We start from the raw sequence: 24,438 nt of genomic DNA on the forward strand, positions 1-24,438 counted from the left end.
ATATCGCCTGGAATGGATGAATGAGCAGCTCACAATCCCGACCACTGAAGATATAAGAAGGACCACAGGAACGTCAACCAGGTACATCTCCAAAGCGTCCACAGGAACATGGACAGACCAGGAACAAAAAAAGGGGCAGGATGATATAAAAGGGAAGGAGAAAAAGCTCCGTATGGTGGAGATCAACCAATATTTATTGGAATAAAATTCTCACAACAGCTTGTAAGATCATGCTAAATATAAAAATCCAAAGTCCAATAAATAACATGGAATGGACAGAAAAAGCAATATGGGAGTCTCAAATGAGAAGGCCGGACGCGTCTCGACTCAAGGGGTTTTCAACTAGGGCATCACCAGTTGAAAACCCCTTGAGTCTAAATGCGTCGGGCCTGCTCTCCTTCCCTTTTATATCATCCTGCCCCTTTTTTTGATCCTGGTCTGTCCATGTTCCTGTGGATGCTTTGGAGACGTACCTGGTTGATGTTCCTTCGGTCCTTCTTATACCTTAAGTGGTCCAGGATTGTGAGCTGCTCATCCATCCATTCCAGGCGATATCCACAGGCTCTATTGACTCACAGCCATTGGTATGTGTGTTCACCACATCTGGTAAGCTAATTATCTTTGGGATCCGATTGACCCACTTACATCTTTACCAAGGCTTATAGGAATGAAGATCAACCGGGGCTCTTTCATTGGCTTATGTACTGTTATATTTCATTACAGTACCCACAGGGTCCCTTCTAGGGACTTTGGATTTTGTACACAATTTTTGGGGAAATTTTTTTTGCTTCACATATTATATATTATTTTCACTTTTTAACCAGTGTTTATGCATATGGTTATAATTCTAAGCACTACACATATGTGGTAAGCCCACCAATATTAATGTTGATTCGATCGTAAACTTTTCAATTGTATTACAGGGTGTTTACAGTTCTACCCTATATTCTATATAATGAAGCTGATTAGCTAACATGGGAGGATTTTTGTTACACTTCTGTACTTTAGTATATTGGGGTAGGTATCCCTAATCCTTATTACTGTACTTGGTTATAGTCCAACTTTAGTGATTTTTCTAAGTTATTTAAAATATATAGGTTTGATGTGAAGGGGACTCTGGTGACCACAGACCACCTTTCAGAAAATGAATAAACTAAGGAGCATTTATATCAGTGTCCCCAATTACCTTTAGTGTATTCACTCCCCCCCCCCCCCCCCCCACACAGACTATGTGGTCTAGCCGGCTGAGAGCTGTCCCTGACCTGACCTCCAGGTTCCTCCATTTCTCTCTCAAATGTAGCAGGCCAGTCCATTTGGCTCTCTCCTTTCTTTTGATTTTCTCACCACCTTTATCTTCCTCTTCTCCTCCACCAAGGAAGGACTGTCCCATTCTCTATCCCCAGAAGCACCGCTCCTCTTATTCTGTCTTTGGTCAGACTGTTTGTACACATTCACTCCTCACATGTGTCCTGGGGATCAGAATGACTGAAAACCCAGAATGTCACTATTGTCACCAGAACAGGAAGTGACGGTAAAATCCTACCATGAGGAGACCCACTGCTCTAAGAACCCTTTATATGGAAAAATCCCTCCTCCCTTCCACTTCCTGCTGCATCTCTGGAAAAGCAAATAAGGAGAAATCTCCTGTACGGGGACACAGAGAGAGTCCAAAGAAAAAACAAAACAAAAAAATAATGGGGTTTATCTCTTTCCTGATATATTTACAACTACAAGGAAATGTTTGGGCTATATTTTTTTTAAATCTGGTGATGGAGTCCCTTTAATTTTACAGATCCGTGCCTGCATGTGCAGTACATAGGCTCCTACAGATCACAGATCCATCCTACAGGACACTTCCATAATCCAGGGAAAATTAATTGTGAAACACACAGGACAGTCACTCACCCACTCCCTTGCACTGAGCCTGGCTCTCCTGCCTCTTCTGCCAATCACTTGCCATGTCCTAGGCCATCCAAGGTTATATAGGACAGACAGCAACGAGGCCCGTACCTGATCCCAGTGTCCAACCAGTCCTCCTTTGTAATTTATAAAAGGCGCCAAGTGGTGCCATGATATCACTGCATGCCCAGCCTACCCTCCCCTCCCCCTCCCCACCGGCCGAGCTTAGGAATTGCGCCCGTTGTCCATATTAGGTATTTATGAACAGTTTTTAAATCTCCCAAAATGTACAAACTGTCTGCAAATTTACGTACGGTTGGAAATCCTGCCTGCAGTGGGCATGTCATGGAATTCACTCCTGCATTACAGGCTGGGAATTCATATATCACCAAATTACAACAAAGAAAGTGGGAAGGATTGGTGTGCAATGGAAATACCAGAATTGAAAACTGAAGTCCTGAAATGATAGTCTCTGCTGCCTGTATGCATCTCAAGGTTTAATGGTCAATTGTAACATAACAGTAAATTCACCCAGAGGATGGCTCATTCTAACAAGCTCCACCAATAACTGACATATCATATTTTGTGAGGATTATGAACAACGTGTAATGCACAGGTGTGGTGCAATAAAAACCAAGAACATCTCAAATTAATATGAAACATTAACAAACTACATACTGTAAAATATATTCAGCAAAAATGTATGATGACTGTCAAACTATAACATTTATTTGAAAAAACTTTTTTACTAAATACAGAAGTCAACATAAACAATATATTAATCACATTAGTATACAGAAAAGCTCATTCTAAAAAAAAAAACTCAGACTTAAATAAGTAACTTTAAATAAACAAAACATTCTATATGTTTTTTGTTTTTTTTTTAAATTAAGACATATTGAAACAATCATCTGCATTTAAACTAAAATGTATAACAAAGAAACATAAATATATAGCTGTTTTGCTTTGTAAAACTATACAACAAACACAGATTATTAAAAACAACTTTTGTGTATCCCCAGACAAAACCTTTTTTTTTTATTTATTTTTTTATACATTAGATATATAGTATACTGACAGATTTCCGTCCCATCTAATGGTGCCTGCATAGTTTCTGGCCTATGGCACTTGGTAAAGTCAGCAGCATGACACCAATGATTTTTTTTAGCTATATGTAATGCTGGCATTCTGTCTACAATGTAAGGGGGGTATCTTCCCACTGACCTAGATAACTTCCTTTTTGTCTCATGTTGCTATATGCTTAGCCAGCACCTGGTGTTCCAGTTCCGAGGAGAGTTCTAGACCCACATATCCACCTGGAGCGGTGATCTCCTTCCCAGGAGGTGGATTTATACATGGATACTTTACAATTCTGGTGACAAGTGTCTAAAGCAGCCTTTCAATTAAATTTTTACCTTAGAGCAACCTTTCAAATCATTTTTAGGTCTCAAGGAAACCCTGCTAAAACCAATTTCTGGACAGCCGCACTCCGGAATATAGCCTTTATTTTTAAAAATTCCAACAGATACAAGCCACAGCAAAAAAAGGGACAAACGAGCTGACGCATTTCACACTTAACAGTGCTTAGTCATAGCTCCTGTTCGGATGACAACCAGCAGTTAGCTTTCCTATCACTTTCTGTCTCTGTAACACTGGTCATCAGGACAAATATAGAGAGTGAATCTTCCTACAGGAGACACAGTTTGCAATAAAAACATGACAGGAGCCAAAACCATTACCTACTGGCTACAGGTATACTTTAACCCCTTGATTCTGGCCATACGCATATGCCTCTAAGTGGGTGGGCCTTGATTCTGAGTGGGCGTATATATGCTGCCCTGTGTTTACAATTTACTGTGCCGAGAGTACGCTTCCAGCACGGTAGCAGGCAGGTATCGGTAAGTTCCCGATGCATACTTGTGATTGGGAACCTTCTGACCATGTGACCACTATTACAGCAAATCACAGCAGTTACATGACCCAAATGCCCACCTCCCAGAAAAAAAACTACACCTGTAGTTACAACAGCTTGTGTCTCCTGCCATTAATAAACTGAATATTGTCAATCAGCATGACATTAAGGCTTCATTCACACCTATGCATTTTAGTGCTTTTTGCATTTTGCAGAGTTGCTCTACAGAACGTGTTCCATAGAAATCTGCAAAATGCAAAAAGCACAAAAAATGCATATGTGTGAATCCAGCCTAAAATAATGTTGAAGAATTCGAAAAGCCATGAATGTCTGATTCAATGCCATCTACACACAATTCAATTAGATATATACTTTTTGTGGATCTTTGTTTTCCTTAGGAGTTACACTGTGATGACATTGACTCATATTTTCAATTAAAACAATAAATAAAACAATATACTTTCATTAACCATGTTTGGCCTTGGCCATTACCAAATGTTCATGTACTACAAATTAAAAATACAGCATGTGAACATTACAGTATGAATACTTTAGTCGTGTTACAAAGTCTGCCAGCAAACAATATCATCCTCCAGTGACTGTACTTTGCAGGAAATAGTATTTCTATAGTTTTTCTTTTTTTAGAAAGGTTTGTTGATCAAAGGGGGGATTCCAGAAGAGCTTCATGCAGCTGCTGATCTGTAGCTGAAACTTCTGTCAACTGTTGTAAAGTGTAAATAATTATCCAATGCCCCTGTGATCATACACAAGGATCAGTTCCATCTATTTGCCTATGACATTTACAGCGGAGTTTAATCCATTTACCATCATCCTGCAAATAACTAGAATGACTATATTGCTACACTATCCACTTATAGTTAGATCAATATATGCTGTTACAGCTTTAGGCTGGATTCACACCTTTGCATTTTTAGTGCTTTTTTTGCATTTTGCAGATTTGCACTACAGAACGTGTTCCATAGGAAACCATGTTAAATGGACTGTAGTGCAAATCTGCAAAATGCAAAAAGCACTAAAAGTGCATAGATGTGAATCCAGTCTTAGGGTCCATGCACAGTGGGCATAAAAAATACTGCTTATACAGGCTTTTGGCCTTTTTTTTTCTTCAGCCTGCATAAGCAGCTCTATGTTGGTCTATAAGGCTGGATTCATACCTATGCATTTTTAGTGTTTTTTGCATTTTGCAGATTTGCACTACAGAACGTGTTCCATAGAAAACAATGTTAAATGGACTGTAGTGCAAACCTGCAAAAAGCACTAAAACTGCATAGTTGTGAATCCAGCCTTAGTCCATGCACGTTAGGGAGTTTACAGGCGTACTTGCAGAGAAGCCTTTTCAGGCAGAACAAAAATCAAGTTTTTTAGAGGAGCAGAAAAAAAAAACGCTTGATGCACATAAATGTTCATAAGCGCACACAAACGCACGGTGTTCTGCATATTTAAGTGTACATTGATTATAGTGAAAATGAGCAAAGGGGAATGTTTTGGGGGAAAAAACGCTTATAAAATCAAATGCTCATACACTTTTAAAAACTTTTGTGGAATACAAGCCACTATGAGCATTTTTATGCTGGTATTTCTGCCAGAGGTTCTGGCATTTTGTTCAGCCACCTAGCGTGCATGGACACTACTGCTGCACTTTGATGGTGGACATTTGACAAGCACTGGAGAGGATATAGTCCAAACAAAGATAAAAAAAAATTAAATATGAAATATGAACTTGAAACAAAAAGTACCCAACATTAAAAAATGTTATAGGAGAACTACAAAGTATAACATTTAGGAATAGATAAGTCATGAAACATTCTGAAATCTGTGCCCCAATTGGTTTCAATACCTAATGGGTAAACTAATGATCCATATAAAATTTTAGGCTACCGCAACCTGATGTTTGCTTGTGTTACAAGGGTGCCTTTTTTATCTGCAGTACCAGGCTAGCTCTTACTGTTATGTGATCTGAGACACAAAGCACACACCCAAATTTAACAATAGTAATTAGTATAGCAGCTGGGAACTAAACGTCAGTAAAGGTACTCTGGAGTTCATGTTTTAAGCAAAGAACAGTAACCATACTGGATATAATGTACATTTGCTGAATTGTGTTCTATTGCCTGAAGTTCTCTTTAAGCTAAGCAATAACCCTTCACTTCTTTATAAAAAAAAAAGTTTTACAAAGCTAGTGCGATAGTGTTGTAGTCTTTCTCCAGATGTAAAACATATGACATCTTCACCCCCGATTTTACAAAGTCTCTGCAGACTAGACTTCTAACAAGTGACACATGCTATTTATGGATAAAGCACCAACATTTCTGGCACGATGCTCTCCTGAAATAAAAAAAGCAGAAAAAAAAAAATGATTGCTTCAGTCAGTACAAAATACAGTAGTAGAGTAAGTATTTAGGAGGCAGGAACCCTTTTGTAGTTTAACAATTTCTGATCGCCCTATTTTCCAGCAGGATCCAAGCTTTCATTTTAATGAACATGCAGCTAAATATAGAGTTGAAATACATACATGGTAGCTGTTTTACATTCAAAATCATGTATTTTTTGTCCATCCAGTTCTGTGATTTACACAGTTTTACCAGACACCACAGACAGGTGGGTAGCCTAAATTTCCTCTGCTTCAGTGATGCAATATTATTAGGTCACCTCCCTGCCTCCAGCCTGGGATTGGACAGTAAATAAGCAGCAGCACACAGATCATCCCTCTGTTATCTTCTGCTATCTGCATGTTCCCTGTAAGATCATGTACACTGCAGAACTGGATTGGCATCTAATGCCACACTTCTCTTTCTCAGTATTTAATTGGTGTTTTGTAATAAATACTTGAAGTTTATAATTTTATCGTAGCGAAACAGATGGACTGAACTTTAGCAGCCATTCACCCCCTAAAATCTTTGGGAACCCTTAAGCTGCCCATAATTGGATTGACCAGGGATCGACTGAATTTCAATCAGTGTGTGGCCATCCTTGCTGAATAAAAAAAACCTTTCTATGGCTAGCTTAAGGAGGAGTTCCACCCTCAAAGAAATAAAATTAAAAGTCAGCCACTACAAATTCTGTAGCGGCTGACTTTTATTATTAGGACATTTACCTGTCCAGGCATCCAACAGTGTCCTCTCTCAAGCCGAATCTTGAATCGGCTATCGGGTGCTGGCACTGCCATCTTGGCTAATGGAAACTGACAGTGAGCCCAGATTCACACTGAGCTGCGGGAATGAAGGCGTGTGAGTTCAGCTGAACTTGCAGGATTTGACTCCTGCATGTCAGTCCCGATTTTGGCCACGATTTCAGAGACATCTGTGCAGCTTTCTGCACAGATGTCAATGTAAATCACAGCCCAAAATCGCAAAAAGTAGTACAAAAACTACTTTTTAAAATTGGTGCAGTGCCGCAAATGCGGCGTCGCACCAATTAGGACAGTGCCATTGACAGCAATTGCTGCCGATTTGACATGTCACATTTCATGTCAAAATGCTCCAGTGTGAACCAAGGCTCAGACAGACAAGTGGAGCTTCCCCTTTTGGGTGGAGCTCCACTTTAAGAATCCCATTCCAACTATAATCTACAACAGACAATGGCTCAGTGAAAACCGCTTTAGTTTCTTCTTCATAATTTTTTTTAGAGTATTAGATATGGGGCAGTAGTATTCATTAAATTAAAAAAATAATAAGCAGACAAAAATGATGACCTGAAAACATGTCACTGTATCTGCATATTGCATATATAATCATGTTAGTTTGAAAAAAAAAAATCAAGATTTTATTAGCATCACGTGGAGAGAATAGCGGTGTACTAATTAAGATAAAATTGAAAAGTTTACTAGTGTAGCGCATTGTGTACTGTTGCAAAACATAAAGACAATATTGCTGCACTCATGCTCTTGACTCCTCCTCTTTTGTGTCTGCAAATGGCTGGCTATGGGGACAGGCATGCAGGCTTAATACCGAGCCAGGCTGTATGCATCTATTAACATGCATAGTCCTCATTGAGTTAGAATAGCCAATGGCTTCTTCTGCGTCCCTGTGTAAAGAGAGGGAGGGGGGCAGCTCATTTCTTTAAATAGGTTCCAAAGCATTGATATAGACCATAGATCACACCTGCACTATTTGTGTTCAATACAGTGCACCACAATGCTTTGATTAAGTGCATTGGGGTGCCATTTAAATTGTTGAGTGTTGGAGTAATGAGCTTTAAAATGCTTGCATTACTGCAACACTTATGTGTGAAGTTGAACAGACTATGGTTGAGAGAGTAGATACAGACATAACAGGCCTCATATATGAACTGTGATCCAATATTTGTTGGAATATTAAATACAAGAAACAATAAATATTGTTTTTTGAGAAATTGATACTTACAAGTTTTTGGCCCCAGTTTGCTTATTGAAAGGCAGCTCGAATAATCCTGTCACTAAGAGGCTGAGAAGGTCTAAAGTTATCAGCCAGTATTCCATCACTTTCATCTTCCAGATCTGCACCCTTTACATGCATTCTTAATCTCCTGAATTCTTCAATCTGTACAGGGCAAAATACATTTATTGTAACACAGAAAGTTTTAAAACCAAACATTTTTACATTTATTTAATGTCTGATTGTAATCCCGCTTAACATCCAGAGTCAAAAACATGCTATCGAACTACAGTTAAGCCTACGGTATAACTTTGTGAGACATTCAGTCCTATGTATAAATAGTATTGTGTCATTTTATATAAGCTTGATTTTGAATCTAAAGTAGCTATTGGTTAGAAGAAAAAAAAAAAAGTAAAAACCCATCCTATGTTTATTGAAAATGTATACTTCCATTCAAACTAACCTATTTTTCCACATGCTAGATAAACTGCATATATTGTATTACAAAGCAAAGTTCAAAGTACCAAGCTATATGTGTAAATAGTGATATTACAGCTACAATATAAAGTGCAATAAAAGATGAAATGCCACTAAGAATATTGGCTTAGCAACCTCCTGCCAGCTACACCTTTGTTTACAAGGTTTTTTATGCAATACAGATGTATTTAGAGAAAATGAATTATGGATTAAGTGTACTCCCCAGTGCCTCCTACCTCCCAAGTTATGTTTACCACCTATAGGTATTCAAATACTACTTGAGATGCAGACATACTGTATGTTCAGTATGTCCAAGGACAAATAAAGTGTTTGAGCTTTGGGATCCTATAGTTTCTGGTGCCTCAGCAAACATTGGAAGCTGCCATATTGGTTAGTAGACCTTTTAGGTATAGATTAGTATGACCTTTGACTTCTAGGGCTCATGCATTAAAAAATTAGAGCAGGCTTGTATAACTTATCAAATATGGCAGTGCCAAGGTCCAATAGCATTGTTTGGCTTCAGGCACACCAGGCAGCATGTCTAAACTTCAGGTGTGATTTGTACATTTAGATGTAGTGAAAACAGTGTGGGCGGTTGAGGGTACCAAAAGTGTGTAGATGCTTTGATCTTTAACATCTGTTTTAATGAACATGCACATATATATATATATATATATATATATATATATATATATATATATATATATACATACACACACACACGCACACACAGTATCTCACAAAAGTGAATACACCCCTCCCATTTTTGTCAATACTTTATTATATCTTTTCATGGGACAACACTGAAAAAAAGTATGTTAAATTTGGTGCCATCGCTCTCACTCTCTCTGACTGGTCACTGGAAGTTCAACATGGCATCTTATAGCAAAGAACTCACTGAGGATCTTAAAAAAAGAATTGTTGCTCTACATAAACATGACCTAGGCTATAAGAAGATTGACAAGACCCTGAAACTGAACTGCAGCACAGTGGCCAAGACCATGCAGCAGTTTAACAGGACAGGTTTCACTCAGAAAAGGCCTCATCATAGTTGACCAAAGAAGTTGAGTGCACGTGCTCCGCATCATATCCAGAGGTTGTCTTTGGGAAATAGACGTATGTGAGCTGCCATCATTGCTGCAGAGGTCGAAGGGGTGGGGGGGTCAGCCTGTCAGTGCTCAGACCATACGACGCACACTGCATAAAATTGATCTGCATGCCTGTCATCCCAGAAAGAAGCCCCTTCTAAATATGATGCACAAGAAAGCCCGCAAACAGTTTGCTGAAGACAAGCAGACTAAGGACATGGATTACTGAAACCATGTCCTGTGGTTTGATGAGACCAAAATAAACGTATTTGGTTCAGATGGTGTCAATCGTGTGTGGCAGCAACCAGGGGAGGCATACAAAGCAAGTGTGTCTTGCCTACAGTCAGGCATGGCGATGGGAGTGTCATGGTCTGGGGCTGCATAAGTGCTGCTGTCACTGGGGAGTTACAGTTAATTGAGGGAACCACAAATGCCAACATTTACCGTGACACACTGAAGCAGAGCATGATCCCCTCCCTTCGGAGACTGTGCCGCAGCTCAGTATTCCAACATGATAATGACCCAAAACACACCGCCAAGTTGACTACTGCCTTGCTAAAGAAGCTGAGGGTAAAGGTGATAGACTAGCCAAGCATGTCTCCAGACATAAACCCTATTGAGCATCTCTGGGGCATCCTCAAACAGAAGGTGGAGGAGTGTAAGGACTCTAGCATCCACCATGATGTCGGAATTGCAACCTGTGAAGCTTTGGTGAACTCCATGACCATGGAGGTTACGGCAGTGCTGGAAAATAATGGTGGCCACGCAACATATTGACACTTTGGGCCCAATTTGGACATTTTCACTTAGGGGTGTATTCACTTTTGTTGCCAGCGATTTAGTCATTAATGGCTGTGAGTTATTTTGAGGGGACAGTGAATTTACACTGTTATACAAGCTGTACACTCACTAGTTTACTAGGTGTACTCACTTTTGTGAGATAACAAAAGTGAGAACACCCCTCACATTTTTGTAAATATTTTATTCTATCTTTTCATGTGTCATGTGTGATAACACTGAAGAAATTACACTTTGCTACACTGTAAACTAGTGACTGTACAGCTTGTATAACAGTGTAAATTATCTGTCCCCTCAAAATAACTCAACAAACAGCCATTAATGTCTAAACCGCTGGCAACAAAAGTGAGTATACAAGTGTCAATATTTTGGGTGGCCACCATTATTTTCCAGCACTGCCTTAACCCTCTTGGCCATGGAGTTCACCAGCGCTTCACAGGTTGCCACTGAAGTCTTCTTCCACTTCTCCATGACGATCATCATGGAGCTGGTGGATGTTAGAGACCCTGCGCTTCTTCACCTTCTGTTTGAGGAAGGTTTAGGTCTGGAGACATGCTTGGTCAGCACATCATTTTTACCCTCAGCTTCTTTAGTAAGACAGTGGTCATCTTGGAGGTGTGCTTGGGTTCCTTATCATGTTGGAATACTGCCCTGCGGCCCAGTCTCCAAAGGGAGGGGGATCAAGCTTGACCTCAGTATGTCACAGCACATGTTGGCATTCATGGTTCCCTCAATGAACTGTAGCTCCCCACTGCTGGCAGAACTCATGCAGCCCCAGACCATGACACTTTCACCACCATGCTTGACTGTAGGCAAGACACACTGGTCTTTGTACTCCTCACCTGGTTGCTGACACACACTTGACACCATCTGAACCAAATAAGTTTATCTTGTCTCATCAGACCACAGGACATGGTTTCAGTATTCCATGTCCTTAGTCTGCGTGTCTTCAGCAAACTGTTTGCAGGCTTTCTTGTGCATCATCTTTAGAAGAGGCTTCCTTCTGGGATGACAGCCATGCAGACCAGATTTATGCAGTGTTTGGTGCATGGTCTGAGCACTGACAGGCTGACCCCCCATCCCTTCAACCTCTGCAGAAATTCTGGCAGCACTCATATGTCTATTTACCAAAGACAACCTCTGGATATGATGCTGAGCACTTGCACTCAACTTCTTTGTTTGACCATGGCGAGGCCTGTTCTGAGTGGAACCTGTCCTGGTAAACCGCTGTATGGTCTTGCCCACTGTACTGCAGCTTAGTTTCAATGCCTTGGCAATCTTCTTTGGCCTATGTCATCTTTATGTTGAGCAACAATTCTTTTTTTCAGATCGTCTGAGAGTTCTTTGCCATGAGGTGCCATGTTGACCGTCAAGTGGCCAGTATGAGAGAGTGAGAGTGATAACAACAAATTTAACACACCTGCTCCCCTTTCACATGTGAGACCTTGTAACACTAATGAATCACATGACACAGTGGCGGGAAAATGGCTAATTGGGCCCTATTTTTACATTTTCACTTAGGGGTGTACTCACTTTTGTTGCCAGTAGTTTAAAAATGAATGGCTGTGTTATTATTAGTTATTTTGAGGGGACAGCAAATTTACACTGTTATACAAGCTGTACACTCACTACTTTATATTCTAGCAAAGTGTAATTTCTTCAGTGTTGTCACATGAAAAGATATAATGAAAAGATATAATAAAACATTTCCAAAAAAAAAAATATATATATATTTTGTGTATCTATATGTCACCAAGTAGTGTTTACTACCACTTTAAAGAGTTTAGTGAAGCGTCTTTAAACCTGTCTGTAAAGTTGCATATGTGTATGATGTACCAAAACAAATGTGACATTTACGACGAAAAACAAGAAGAGAAAAAGAAAAAAGAGAAGACAAAAAGAAAACAAATACCAAATAAATGACATTTTATGGCCACTTTATTCTGTTTGTAAACAAAGAGGTCAGGCATTCCCTATATCTATACCAGACTCCTATCCTGGATGAGGGATTGGTATGGCAGGTAAGAGAAGGACCCATGAAAAAAAAAAAAACAGTAGCGTTCCCCCTAAAAATACATTTCCTGACAGACTCCATGGCAGCAACGTGTGGGTTAAGTCCCGCCTCCACTACCCTATAGGACACCACTCCCATAAATCTTTGCTCCCTGCCCATGGCCGTGTTCATTTTTTGTCCTCCTCCGTAGGACCAGACGTTATGGTCTTTCTACCTGAAGATTGCTCCCACACGGTTCCATTGTTGGTTTGGCCGAATTGCGACTGGATGGAATTGTCGCATGACTCCGTTAAGCCCTAGCTACTAGCGGGGTATGGAGTGGGCATTGGATATAAGCGCTGGAGGAAGCCAGGAACCTAGCCACTGGCAGGCAGGCTGCGCATTTGGTCGGATAGCCCAGCTAAATAGCAGGTGACCTATTTTGCCCTGAGAAGTCCGGTATGTTCTTACCTTCGGCCTGGAGACGATCGTGTGGGAGCGGTAAGATTGTTCCTCTTTTTCATGGCAGCAGTTTGTGTTTGTTCCTTGCTTTTTTTCCTTCATTTCCATTAGTTTTTTGTGTTTTCATGTATAAGGGTATAGACATGGCGGCCGGATTAGCCTGCGTTCCAGCCGCCGCTCACTTCCTGGTTTTTCGTTAGATACGTTCGTTCTGCGCATGCGCGAGTGCGGCACAGGAGCGAGGCTTGGTTCGCGCATGCGCGATAGCGGCAAAATGACGCTATTCGCGCATGCGCAGTAGCGGCGCACACAGGATACGATGATGGCGTCACTAAGGCGCCCTATTTAAATATAGGAAATAGCCTGCAGGCTTTGGGATTGCTTGTAGGCTATTACATGACTTCCCCTTGTCCAGGTTTTCTTCTGTGGAGGTAGGTGGCCTTCTGGGAAGAGGGGGGTGGGCGTGTGTGTGTATGGTGCTCTTAGCCTTACTTATATGTCTTTGCAGCATTTATGGAAACCCCTAGAGATATGGACTCACCTCCGCCTGTATGTGGTCAGCCCTCTCATAATAGGTACTGTCTGGGGAGGAAGTAAGGGGGGGAGGGGTCCGGTATTAGTCAGTGTGTTATCTTTCCTTATCTGTATATCTCTTCTATCTCTGTCTTAGCCCATCTAGTTCAGAACAGCAACGCAGCTCAACGCATAGAGGAAGAGATTCTTCTAAGTCTTACCACCGGCATTCATATTCTAAGTCTAAACATCACGGCTCACCCTCAAGATCTGGGCGCCGTAGCGAGGATCGATCTCGCTCCTCCAAGGCTCATCCAGCCGTTCAGTTATTAATACTTGCTGGGGATGCAGATCCCAAGTTCCTACTGGGAAATCCCTGTGTGACCTCTGCTTTTCCAAAGCCTCTAGTGAGAGAGGGGGTACGGACCAGCATCTAAGGTCCCTTGTGGAAAATGTGGTGAAGAATCCCTCAAGGGGATTGGTGCCAGTCAGGCTCCTGTGCCTCAGTCAGAGTCACCTCAGTCTCCAGTCAGGGAGTCACATGCTCAAGAGCTTCTGAGGAAGATAGTACCTGTGTGGGGTTTGACTTTGCCTTACTCTCCCCCTTGGTGAAGGCTATCAGAGAGGCTATCAGAGAGGCTGTGAACTTGGCTAATCCTTCCAAACAAACGAAGTATTTTAAGCAACTTAAAAGGGAGCGTCTTAACTTTCCATTCCTGTCTGAACTTGGTGAGGTCATCACGGATGAATGGACTAAAAGTTGAGAAAAAGAATAGTATGCTCTCAAAAGTCCTAAGGTTATATCCCTTTAAGGAGGATGAGGTCAAGTATCTGGTTTCAGCTCCTTTCGTGGATGCAGCGGTGATGAGACTAGTAAAACATGTAACCCTTCCATTGGAAGATACAGTTTCATTTAAGGATGCCTTAGATAGGCGGATTGATTCCGATTTAAAGAGAGTCTACCTCACTGCTGGTTTGGCATGCAAGCCAGCTTTGGCTTTAGCGGCAATGTCCAAGGCCATGGAAGTCTGGACGGACAGGGTGGATGATACCCTCAGAAACATTTCGGATGAAGTCGCAAAAACTCTCCTATCCAGGAGTTACGGCTTGTATCGGCTTTTCTGGGGGAGGCTTCGATTGACATCATCCGCTTAGTGTCTCGGGTTATGCTTTCAGCTGTAACCACCAAACGGGCTCTTTGGCTCCGTCCCTGGCTGGCTGATCCAGCATCTAAACAGGTGTGGTGCCGTATCCCTTTCGAGGGTTCTTCCCTTTTTGGGAATAAGTTGGATAATGCCATAACCCGGGCCTCTGGTGGGAAGTCGGCAGATAGGCCAGGTGGGGACTCATCTTCTACTTTTTCGGCATGTCTGGGCAGCCTCAGTCCAGGACTTCTGAACCGTCAGAACGGTCTCTTCAGGTCATTCTTGGACCTTCAGCAGGTCCCCAAGACTAAAGTATGTTCCCACCTCCCTTCCGACCTCAGAAGAAAAAAAAAGGCAGATCCTGTTGGCCTACGTGAAATCTTTATTGGCTCAAGGCGCTGCCGTTCCCGTGCCAGATGATCAACGAGGGAGAGGAATTTATTCTCCTCTTTTTATGGTCCAAAAGAAAAACGGTTCTTGGAGGCCAGTCATAGACCTTACACATCTGAATCATTTTATCAAAAAGGAAAGGTTCAAGATGGAAACCTTGTCAACAATACAACAGTCAGTCCAGTCAGGCGACTGGATGATTTCAATAGACCTAAAGGACGCTTAGTTTCATGTCCCTGTGGCAGAAGATTTTCAGCAGTTTCTGCGATTTTCAGTAGGAAAACCACATCTTCAGTTCGTATGTCTCCCGTTCGGGCTTTCAACATCCCCCCGAGTCTTTCAAAGGTGTTGTTGGCCGTAGTGGCTCTATTGAGATCCAAGGGGATTCGTCTTCACCACTATTTGGACGATCTTCTGCTGCTAGTCCAGGACAGAGACCGTCTGTTATTGCACAAGGATCAGGTTTATTTCCACTCTTCAAGAATTCGGTTGGATCCTGAATCTAGAAAAGAGTTAGTTAATTCCTTCTCAGTCTCTTGTATTCCTAGGCGCACTCTTCAACACAGTGAAGGGCACCATCTCATTACCCGAAGAGAAAGTAGCGGTAATTCGGGACAGAATTCGTCCGGCCCTCTCAGCCTCCCATCTCCCGGCTCTTCAGTGCCTGAGAATTATTGGCACTATGGTGGCCACGATTCCAATGGTGAAGTGGGCCCAATGGAAGATGAGACCATTCCAAAAAGGGTTTCTTCACCAATGGTTAGGTGACAAGACTCAACTTATCCGGATCACATCTTTAATGAGAATCTCTCTGCCCTGGTGGCTTCAGAAGGAGAATCTATTCAATTGTCATTCCATTCTCCCCATCTCATGGATATCAATAACTTTGGATGCCAGCAACAGGGGCTGGGGCGCCCACTGTTTGACGGAAGTAGCACAAGGCACCTGGGACTTAACTTCCAGGGGGATGGTGTCGAATATTCTAGAATTAAAGACAGCCTTCCGGGCGCTCCTAGCCTTTCGTCATCTGATCTCAGGAACTTCGGTTCTTCTCAGACTAGACAACACAACAGCAGTGGCATATATAAGGTGACAAGGAGGTACTCGGAGTTTTCCCTTCTTCAGGGGGTAGAACCAATCATGTCTTGGGCTCAGAAGAACCTGGTCAGCATTACAGCAACTTATGTTCCAGGAACGCAGAACGTCCAAGCGGACTTCCTGTCTTGAGTCAATCTGAACAACAACGAATGGTCTCTTCACGAGGAAGTTTTCAGATGGATTCTAACGTTGTGTTTCTCCCCAGAGGTTGACCTATTTGCCTATTGCCCTATTTCTCCTTGCAACAAGAAACTGGCAAGGTATTATTCCAGGTTTCGGGATCCTCAGGCTTACGGAGTGGTTGCACTGACGGATCGATGGCGGTTCAACAAAGCTTACGCCTTTCCTCCGATTCCTATTATTCGACAGTTCCTGCGGAGACTCAAATCAGAAGCAGTAGAGGTGATAGCTGTAATACCTTTTTGGCCCAACATGGTTTCCGCTTCTAATGCTCCTCAGCGTCAGAGATCCGATTCCCTTACCTCTCAGACCCGATCTTCTATCCCAGGGCTCGAAGCTCCATCCCTGTCCGGCCCATCTATGTCTGAGGGTCTGGTTTTTGAGAGGGGAAGATTAGAGGCTCTGGGTTGTCCCAAGGAGTCCTTTCCTACTCTCATGAGTGCAAGGAGGAAAAGTACCAACCAGGTGTATGAGAGGATTTGGTCTAGATTCACAAGTCACTTGTCTTCCAAGTCTTGCTCTAATGGTAATCTGACGGTTCAGGATGTTTTTGGGTTTCTTACAGTCCAGACTAGACATTCCCCTATCTGTCAGTGCTCTTCGTGTACAAGTCTCGGCAATTTCGGCCTTTTCTGGAGTATCCTGGGCTAAACATCCCTTGGTTCAGCAATTCTTTAAAGGAGCAATTAGACTTAGACCACAGAGGAAACCTAGATTCCCCAAGTGGATTTACCGCTGGTTCTCGTCTTCTTCTCACAACTGGACAGAACACTTTCAATCAAAGAATTGTCCCTAATGACATCTTTTTTGGTAGCCATATCTTCAGCAAAGAGAGTCTCTGAGTTTCAGTCTTTAGGATCAAGGGATCCTTTCCTCACATTTTTTCCTGACAGAGTGGTCCTAGTGCCAATGCTGGGGTCGAATCCAAAGGTTACCTCAGTCTTCCACGAATTTCAGGATATTACTCTTCCTACCTTTAATTCGGCGGGAGTCAGGATCTTCATCCTCTCGACATGGGAATTATTCTGAAACGATACTTGGAGGCAACAGCTTCTTTCCGGCAATCGGATTATCTTTTTGTTCTTTTTCACGGTAAAAACAAAGGCCTCTGGGCTTTGGTCAGATCCATCGCCACGTGGGTGGTTCAGGCGATCCAGTAGGCTTTTAAAGAGAAGGGCTTGGCTCCTCCTGAGGCGGTTACGGCACATTCCACGAGAAGTCTCTCTACTTCTTGGGCAGCTTCACGTCATGTGGCTCCTGAGTTTATCTGCAAGGCTGCCTCTTGGTCATCCATTCATACATTTATGGCTCACTGTTGTGTCGAACCTGCCAGTTTATCTTCCGTTGATTTTGGTTTAAAGGTGCTGTCGGTTGACAGTGTTACATACATTTTTGTTCAGCATTTTTGCCCACCCGAGTGTGTTTGGCGAGTTATTTCCCACACGTTGCTGCCATGGAGTCTGTCAGGAAAACGGAAAATTCCTATCAAAATACTTACCGTAATTTTCCTTTCCTGATGGACTCCATGGCAGCAGGAGTTCCCTCCCAAAATGGCTGGAGTAGGCTAGTTACCGAACACGGCCATGGGCAGGGAGCAAAGATTTATGGGAGTGGTGTCCTATAGGGTAGTGGAGGCGGGACTTAACCCACACGTTGCTGCCATGGAGTCCATCAGGAAAGGAAAATTACGGTAAGTATTTTGATAGGAATTTTCCGTTATCAGAACATTATCTTCATAAGTGGCAGTTTCTCTTTTTGGAGATATCATGGGTCTATTACACATTTTGGGCTGTTTTAAGCTGGCTAAGGGTAATCATAAAACCGACCCTGTTGATGTTGATATATGTTTGAGATAATCACATGACCATAACACAAGGTGAGGAGGGGAGATTTTTCTCTTTTTGATCTGAAGAGATGTCTGATATTTTCTTCTTATTTACAGATGCGTGCAACTGAAGCTTTGCTAGCCTGGGACCCAGGCTGTAGTATTTAGATAGCAGGTGGGCCACTATGGTGGGTCCCCTGGACCATTGGGCCTGATGCAACAGACCCTTTTGCTTTTGTTAAAGTTGTCGTGCCTTGGTGTTTAGGGTCTAAATCAGTGATGGCGAACCTTGGCACTCCGGATGTTTTGGAACTACATTTCCCATGATGCTCAAATACACTGCAGAGTGCATGAGCATCATGGGAAATGTAGTTCCAAAACATATGGGGTGCCAAGGTTCGCCATCACTGGTCTAAATCATTATGGACTACTTCATTGTCATTTAATGTAGTATGTGACATAAGTCCACTCTTAGCTGTGCCAATGTGACCAAAATATCCTCCCATACTGATAGCAATAACACCAGCCTGCATCATTAATAAAGTTAATTAAAAATCCTAAAAGGATAGCTAACATGTGAAGTCAGAGCACAGAAGTTATGCTCGAACAGACATAATACAAACTGGGGGAGATTTACTAAAACTGGAGCACATAGAATCTGGTCAAGCTATGAACAGTAACCAATCAGCTTCTATGTTTTATTGTCAAAGCTTAATTGAACAAGCTGAAATTAGAAGCTGGTTGGTTACTATGCACAGCTGCACCATATTCTATGTGCACCAGTTTTAGTGTCCACAGGTCAGCAGACAACGACCACTCCAATGGTTTAGACAATTCAACTAACAAGGGATACCTATCACATTATCAATTTAAATTGTTTTGTCTCATCACTGTGCTGACACATATCAAGTAAACCCTTTATAAATGATAGATTTAATTTCAAAAGTGTAACTTTCTGTGTTTCAACTTTTATATGTTTGTATAATATTAAAGGAAAAATTAAAGGCTTTTATAAAGCTATAGTAAATACGGGCACTAAACATCCTGTAGAGTAAACAGTCTCTAAATGCAAATTTTAAAAATTTTCTTGAAACATACTGGTTGTTTAGCAAACATGACATGAAAGACACACTGTTTTCTTATCACACTGGTAATGTTCTTCTATATTTATCATTTCTAAATCCTTTGAAGATTGTAGGAGTGTGTTATCACTGCGGTTGTGTCAAGTTTGTCATTTTAACATCAAACACGGTGACATTTCCCTGTGATCTAAGGGAATTCGTAATGTCCGCATGCAGTTTGCTTCTGGTCTAATTTATAATAGAAAAACAACTTTACCAATTACAGTGTGCACCAGTAATTATCATACTACATACCAATATTGTAATACATTACATATCTCCGAGTCACACTTTAACTGTCATATATAGCACTAATTCTGACAGAAGACAACTGGCAATCTGTACCTTTTCTATCTACTGTTCAATCATCCTATTTATTGGTCTAACAATGTCAATGCTGTGTTATTTCTAACTAAAGGAAAAATTATTGTAAACATACATAATTTGATGTTGTATATATTTTGGATAATATGTGTATTTTAAACTGCGGCAATACCAATTCTGAAATTACAAAATTAGTTACAAATTAGTTTAATTATTTGGCAACAGGTTTTCATTGAACTCAAATAACTTTATTTTTAAAAGTTTGTGAAGCATTTGATTTTCTGCAAAATAGTGTATCAAAAAAGAAAAAGAGTGAGGAAAAAATGATTTTATATTATTTTTGGTTCTTCTTTGATTAACTTCACAATCGCTTATAAATTATTGAACTTTTCAAGCCAAGTAAATTCAAAACTTTTTTTGTTTTTTGTTTTCGGATAAAGTGGGGAAGGATTATAAACCCTGTATGGCTTTACTACTTTAAAGGGTCTCCCCTTTACATAGCATTTCAATGATAACAGGAAAATATGTGACAGCAACACAGGCAGAGGCAGCTTTTTATTGCAGGGATTCTAATCTTTCTTCACTACATACAAAATAAAAAAAAATAAAAAAAATAAACTCAGCCGTGCACTACAAGTTAGGAGATACCTAATTCATACAAAATCCGTATTCACTACTATATGTGCATTGAACTATCTTTAGTTGCCTAAAATAGATGTTAACATGCACTCTGAATCTATAAAAACTATGTTCTTTTGTCTGACCAATTGTTGTTCTGAATGACACTTCACAAAGATGGTCATCTAATGTGTTCCTTTAAGCCAGGGACGTACGGTGAGGTGAGCCGCTGGTGAGACACTGGCTAGTATTAGAGCCAGATACACACCAGTTACATATGATGCGATCGTTAGAGCGAGCGCAATAATTCTAGCACTAGACCTCCTCTGTCAAGCTGGATTCACACCTATGCATTTTTGGTGCTTTTTGCATTTTTCTGATTTGCACTACAGTCCATTTAAAATGGTTTCCTATGGAACACGTTCTGTAGTGAAAATCTGCAAAATGCAAAAAGCACTAAAAATGCATAGGTGTGAATCCAGCCTAACTCTAAACATGTAATCTGCAAAAAAATGTAAACCGTCCCCTATGGAGAGTTTTAAGTACTGAAGTTTTACGTCATTCCACGAGTGTGCACAATTTTAATTCGTTACACGTTAGGTATCTATTTACTCGGCGTGACATCATCTTTCACATTATACAAAAAATGTATATATATATATATATATATATATATATATATATATATATATATATATATATATTGTAAGATTGGGGTTATCAGACTCAAACGGTAGGTGCGTTTTCCAGTGAGTACGCCAGTACAAAATTGTATTTTTAAGGGCCTGGTAGCCCACTTTTATTTAAAAGCATGGAAAAGTTCACAAAGACTTCAGTACCCATGCAGGGGGTTTCAACCATTGACTCCTCTCAGAGGAATAGCCAGGTCACAACTAAATAGCCAAGCACACAGCTGTGCAATCAGCGTGCCTTTCCCTCCACAATCTGGCATAAACCAGCAATCTTTCAGGTAGCACAGGGTCCTACTGCCACAATATATATAAGATGTTTTTTTTCCAAAAAAAGCATGTTTGAAAAATTGCTGCGCAAATGCCGTGCAACATAAAAAAGTTTAAACGACCACCATTTTATTCCCTAGGGTGTCTGCTAAAACAATATATATATATATATATATATATATATATATATAATGTTTGGGGTTTCTGAGTAATTTTCTAGCAAAAAAATTATGAATATTACATGTAGGAGAGAAGTGTCAGAATCGGCCGGGGTGGCAAGAGGTTAGTTATTATAAGTAACATACAAATAATTATTATATATTGTTTTTAAGAAAATTTACTATATTTCCAAAAACTGTACTCAAGCAGGTGGCTTAACGGACAAATTACTGAAGTTTGAAGTTATAACTTTAAACCAGTAATTTCACAGGAACTAGATAAATAAACATATAGCATAATATATGATTTAGCTTGTATAGCTTATACCTTTTCAGCAGCAACAGATTCTCATTCTCCCTCTTAACTGTGTGAGAAAAACATGGGATTGTGGATAAATCTTATACCCATAAACACATGTTTTTTCCTTGTAGTTAAGAGGGCTGGGCTGGAAGGGAGAATTTCTCTTTTAGACACATGCCCCTTCTATGAAACTGCAGTGAGAGGCGTGCCTCCACTGCAGAATTTTTATTGGACAGCTGGGGCCAGTACTTTACTATTGTTCCAAGACGCCAAGCTGTCCATTGAGCTCAGTGCCTCTGACAAGAAGTGAGGAGAGGCACTGTGAGCTCATCCTCTTAGTCTGCTGCAAACAGAGTCTGTCAGCCTGTATTTAAACAGGGCGCTCTATATGTAGGTTCTGACAGGCTGTGCAAGGAGCCCCATATATACGGAACCATAGGTTGTAGGCGCCCCACATTATTATCAGTGGTTGAGTAGGACTTATGCTACATATCCCCCATTTGGGGTCTCAGTGACCTCAGGTCGCCAAGCTATGACCCTTGAAGGATTTTTTTTTTTTTTTATAATGTTCATGGCAGGTGAGGCTCTGCCTCACCTGCCTCCAACTGCATGTCCCTGCCATGTGCAGTAAAATATCCATATAATTTGAAAATCCCTGCTGGGTAACGGAAAGCTTTTATATTAGTTTATAACATATACAGGATAGTATCATCTGTTTGGCCCATGCACTTTGCATCATCACTACATTTGAAATAACAAAGGTTGACCTATAATAGCAGTTCCTAAATTCAAAAGATAAGCATACTCCTTTGCAATCTAGTAATGTAATCTCACCTGTGTTTGAGATACTGTCAAAGGATATCGGAATAATATCCATGTAACTCCTTCACTACAAGGTGGCATAGTAAGAGAGCCTTCATATACCCAGTAATCACGGAGCAAAGGGTCTGGTTTGTAGACATGAAAACAAAGAGCATTGCACAATATTAAATTCACTAACAAATGATTCTTTCTCACTAAAAGTAATAGCTGTTAAAATGTTTGTAAACTATAGAGAAACCATACATATAAAAAAAACATGTAGAAAATATGTGATCTCCACCCACAGACAAATAAATAAATATAAGGGAGGTTTAAATGCAACCTGCAAAATCGATTCCCTATTACTAAATATTTTCAGAAAGATCTGCCATAATTATATCCAGGAAATTCTGGTCAGATAATGGTAGAACTAACCTCTAAGCCCTTGTACACACGGTCGGAGATTCCGACGGAATGTGTCCTATCGGACCGTTTTGTCGGATAATCCGACTGTGTGTGGTCTCCATCAGACTGTTTCCGTTGGAGTATCCGACAGACCAAGTTTTCCAACTTGCCCGTAAAATTTTCCGACAAAATGCTCCGATCGGACATACTCCGATCATGTGTAGCCGGATTTGGTTGTCAGAATGTCCAACCGTGTGTACAAGGGCTAACTCTTTATCTGTTTTTTCAATGAAAGCCCATGCTCCCTGGCTTTGTTAAAATTCCCCACTTGCCCTAGACTGAATAAAATAATTTATGTGATCCTTTTTGAATGCCAGAACTAAATTACAAGACCAAACATTTTTATGATGTTTTAGTAAAATAAAACGTCAATTACTTTTATAATATATGAGGGGCGTTCAAGTCAGACCAGTATTTTTAAGTTTATATAATAAAAGAACAAATTTCAAGGAGTGGAAACTGCATTTATTTTTTTGGCATTTTTCCCTGCTACATTTTTACACTTATGCTAGCATTTAACTAATGCCTGGAAAGCTTTGACAAAGAAAGATTTTTCAGTACGCCTGAACCATCCTAGGATGGCCTGCTTCACTTCGTCATCAGTGCTGAAATTCCGAGGAACTGACAGTAATATTCACTGTTGATAGTGGCCCCACGGGGTAGAAAATTTGCATGAATAAAGCCACATTTGTCCAAGAAAACACTTGCCATCACTTTACCTGCAGGCGCAATTGCTCAAAAAAAAATTGGTGGTGGTGAGTCCGCATTCTTCCACTGCTTTGATGCTTGTTTTAATTCTGAAGTGAAATGATGTGCCCGGGTTTCTTCACATTTAATGATGCAATCCATAAAAGCCTGATCTTACCAGTCAAAACACTCCCTCAAAACAGTGCAGACTTAAATTCTTCTGTGTGTTCATCGCTCCCAGATTCATCTCTTATGTAATTTCATGACCAATTATTCATAGATTATCCAGGATAAGGTGTTCCACGTGTTTACATTCATGAATGTATACATTCGTATACATTCAAATGTCTTACTACAGCTGAGCGTCTTATGAACGTACTGTGCATGAAGCTTTCTATAGATTTCAGTGGGTTTTACGGCTTTGTTCACAAGAAACTTCATCTAACACTGCTGTCTGCCATGTTAAATAATCGTCTCTGGACTGGACCAGGACATGTGTGGCACCGCACCTATCAGTAATAGCTGCCCCTGCGGCGAATGTGTGTGGAGTGTTCTGCGCATGCGCTGTGGGGGTGCGCGGCGCGCTGGCGTCCCAGGGGGCCCATACATGTAGCTCTAGCTCTATAGGGGATCTAACAGCGTCCAGCTGGTTGGCTTAATTGTGGCTCAGCTGGACGCTGACATATTATTTAAAGCATTGGTTCACTCCAGGGCAGACAGGTCCGGGGAAGGACGTTCTTTGAAGTGCTGGTGGAGCCACTCATTGGGACCTTATTTGCTTGGGTAAATTTACTTCTGTTTTACTATGGATATGACCATGTTGGCTTGTCCTTATTTTTTTTAACCATAAA

At 40.9% G+C, this 24,438-nt stretch overlaps 1 protein-coding gene across 1 annotated transcript in view; it reads right to left on the reverse strand.

Annotated features, from left to right (window-relative positions):
• Window positions 1–2,606: 2,606 nt before the first annotated feature.
• CA8 (carbonic anhydrase 8) overlaps window positions 2,607–24,438 on the reverse strand; it is a 129,725-nt gene continuing 107,893 nt past the window's right edge. Inside the window, exons 7-9 of the mRNA XM_077492753.1 lie at window positions 22,469–22,581; window positions 8,194–8,349; window positions 2,607–6,157 (exon numbers count right to left, since the gene is read on the reverse strand). Coding sequence (XP_077348879.1) covers window positions 8,215–8,349; window positions 22,469–22,581 — 248 coding nt within the window. The 3' untranslated portion in view covers window positions 2,607–6,157; window positions 8,194–8,214. The remainder of the gene's footprint in view (window positions 6,158–8,193; window positions 8,350–22,468; window positions 22,582–24,438) is intronic.

The sequence above is a fragment of the Lithobates pipiens genome, unplaced genomic scaffold (genome assembly GCF_037356315.1).
Source record: "Lithobates pipiens isolate NorthernLeopardFrog02 unplaced genomic scaffold, aLitPip1_a1.2 Scaffold_19, whole genome shotgun sequence".
In the NCBI taxonomy this organism is placed as follows: domain Eukaryota; kingdom Metazoa; phylum Chordata; class Amphibia; order Anura; family Ranidae; genus Lithobates; species Lithobates pipiens.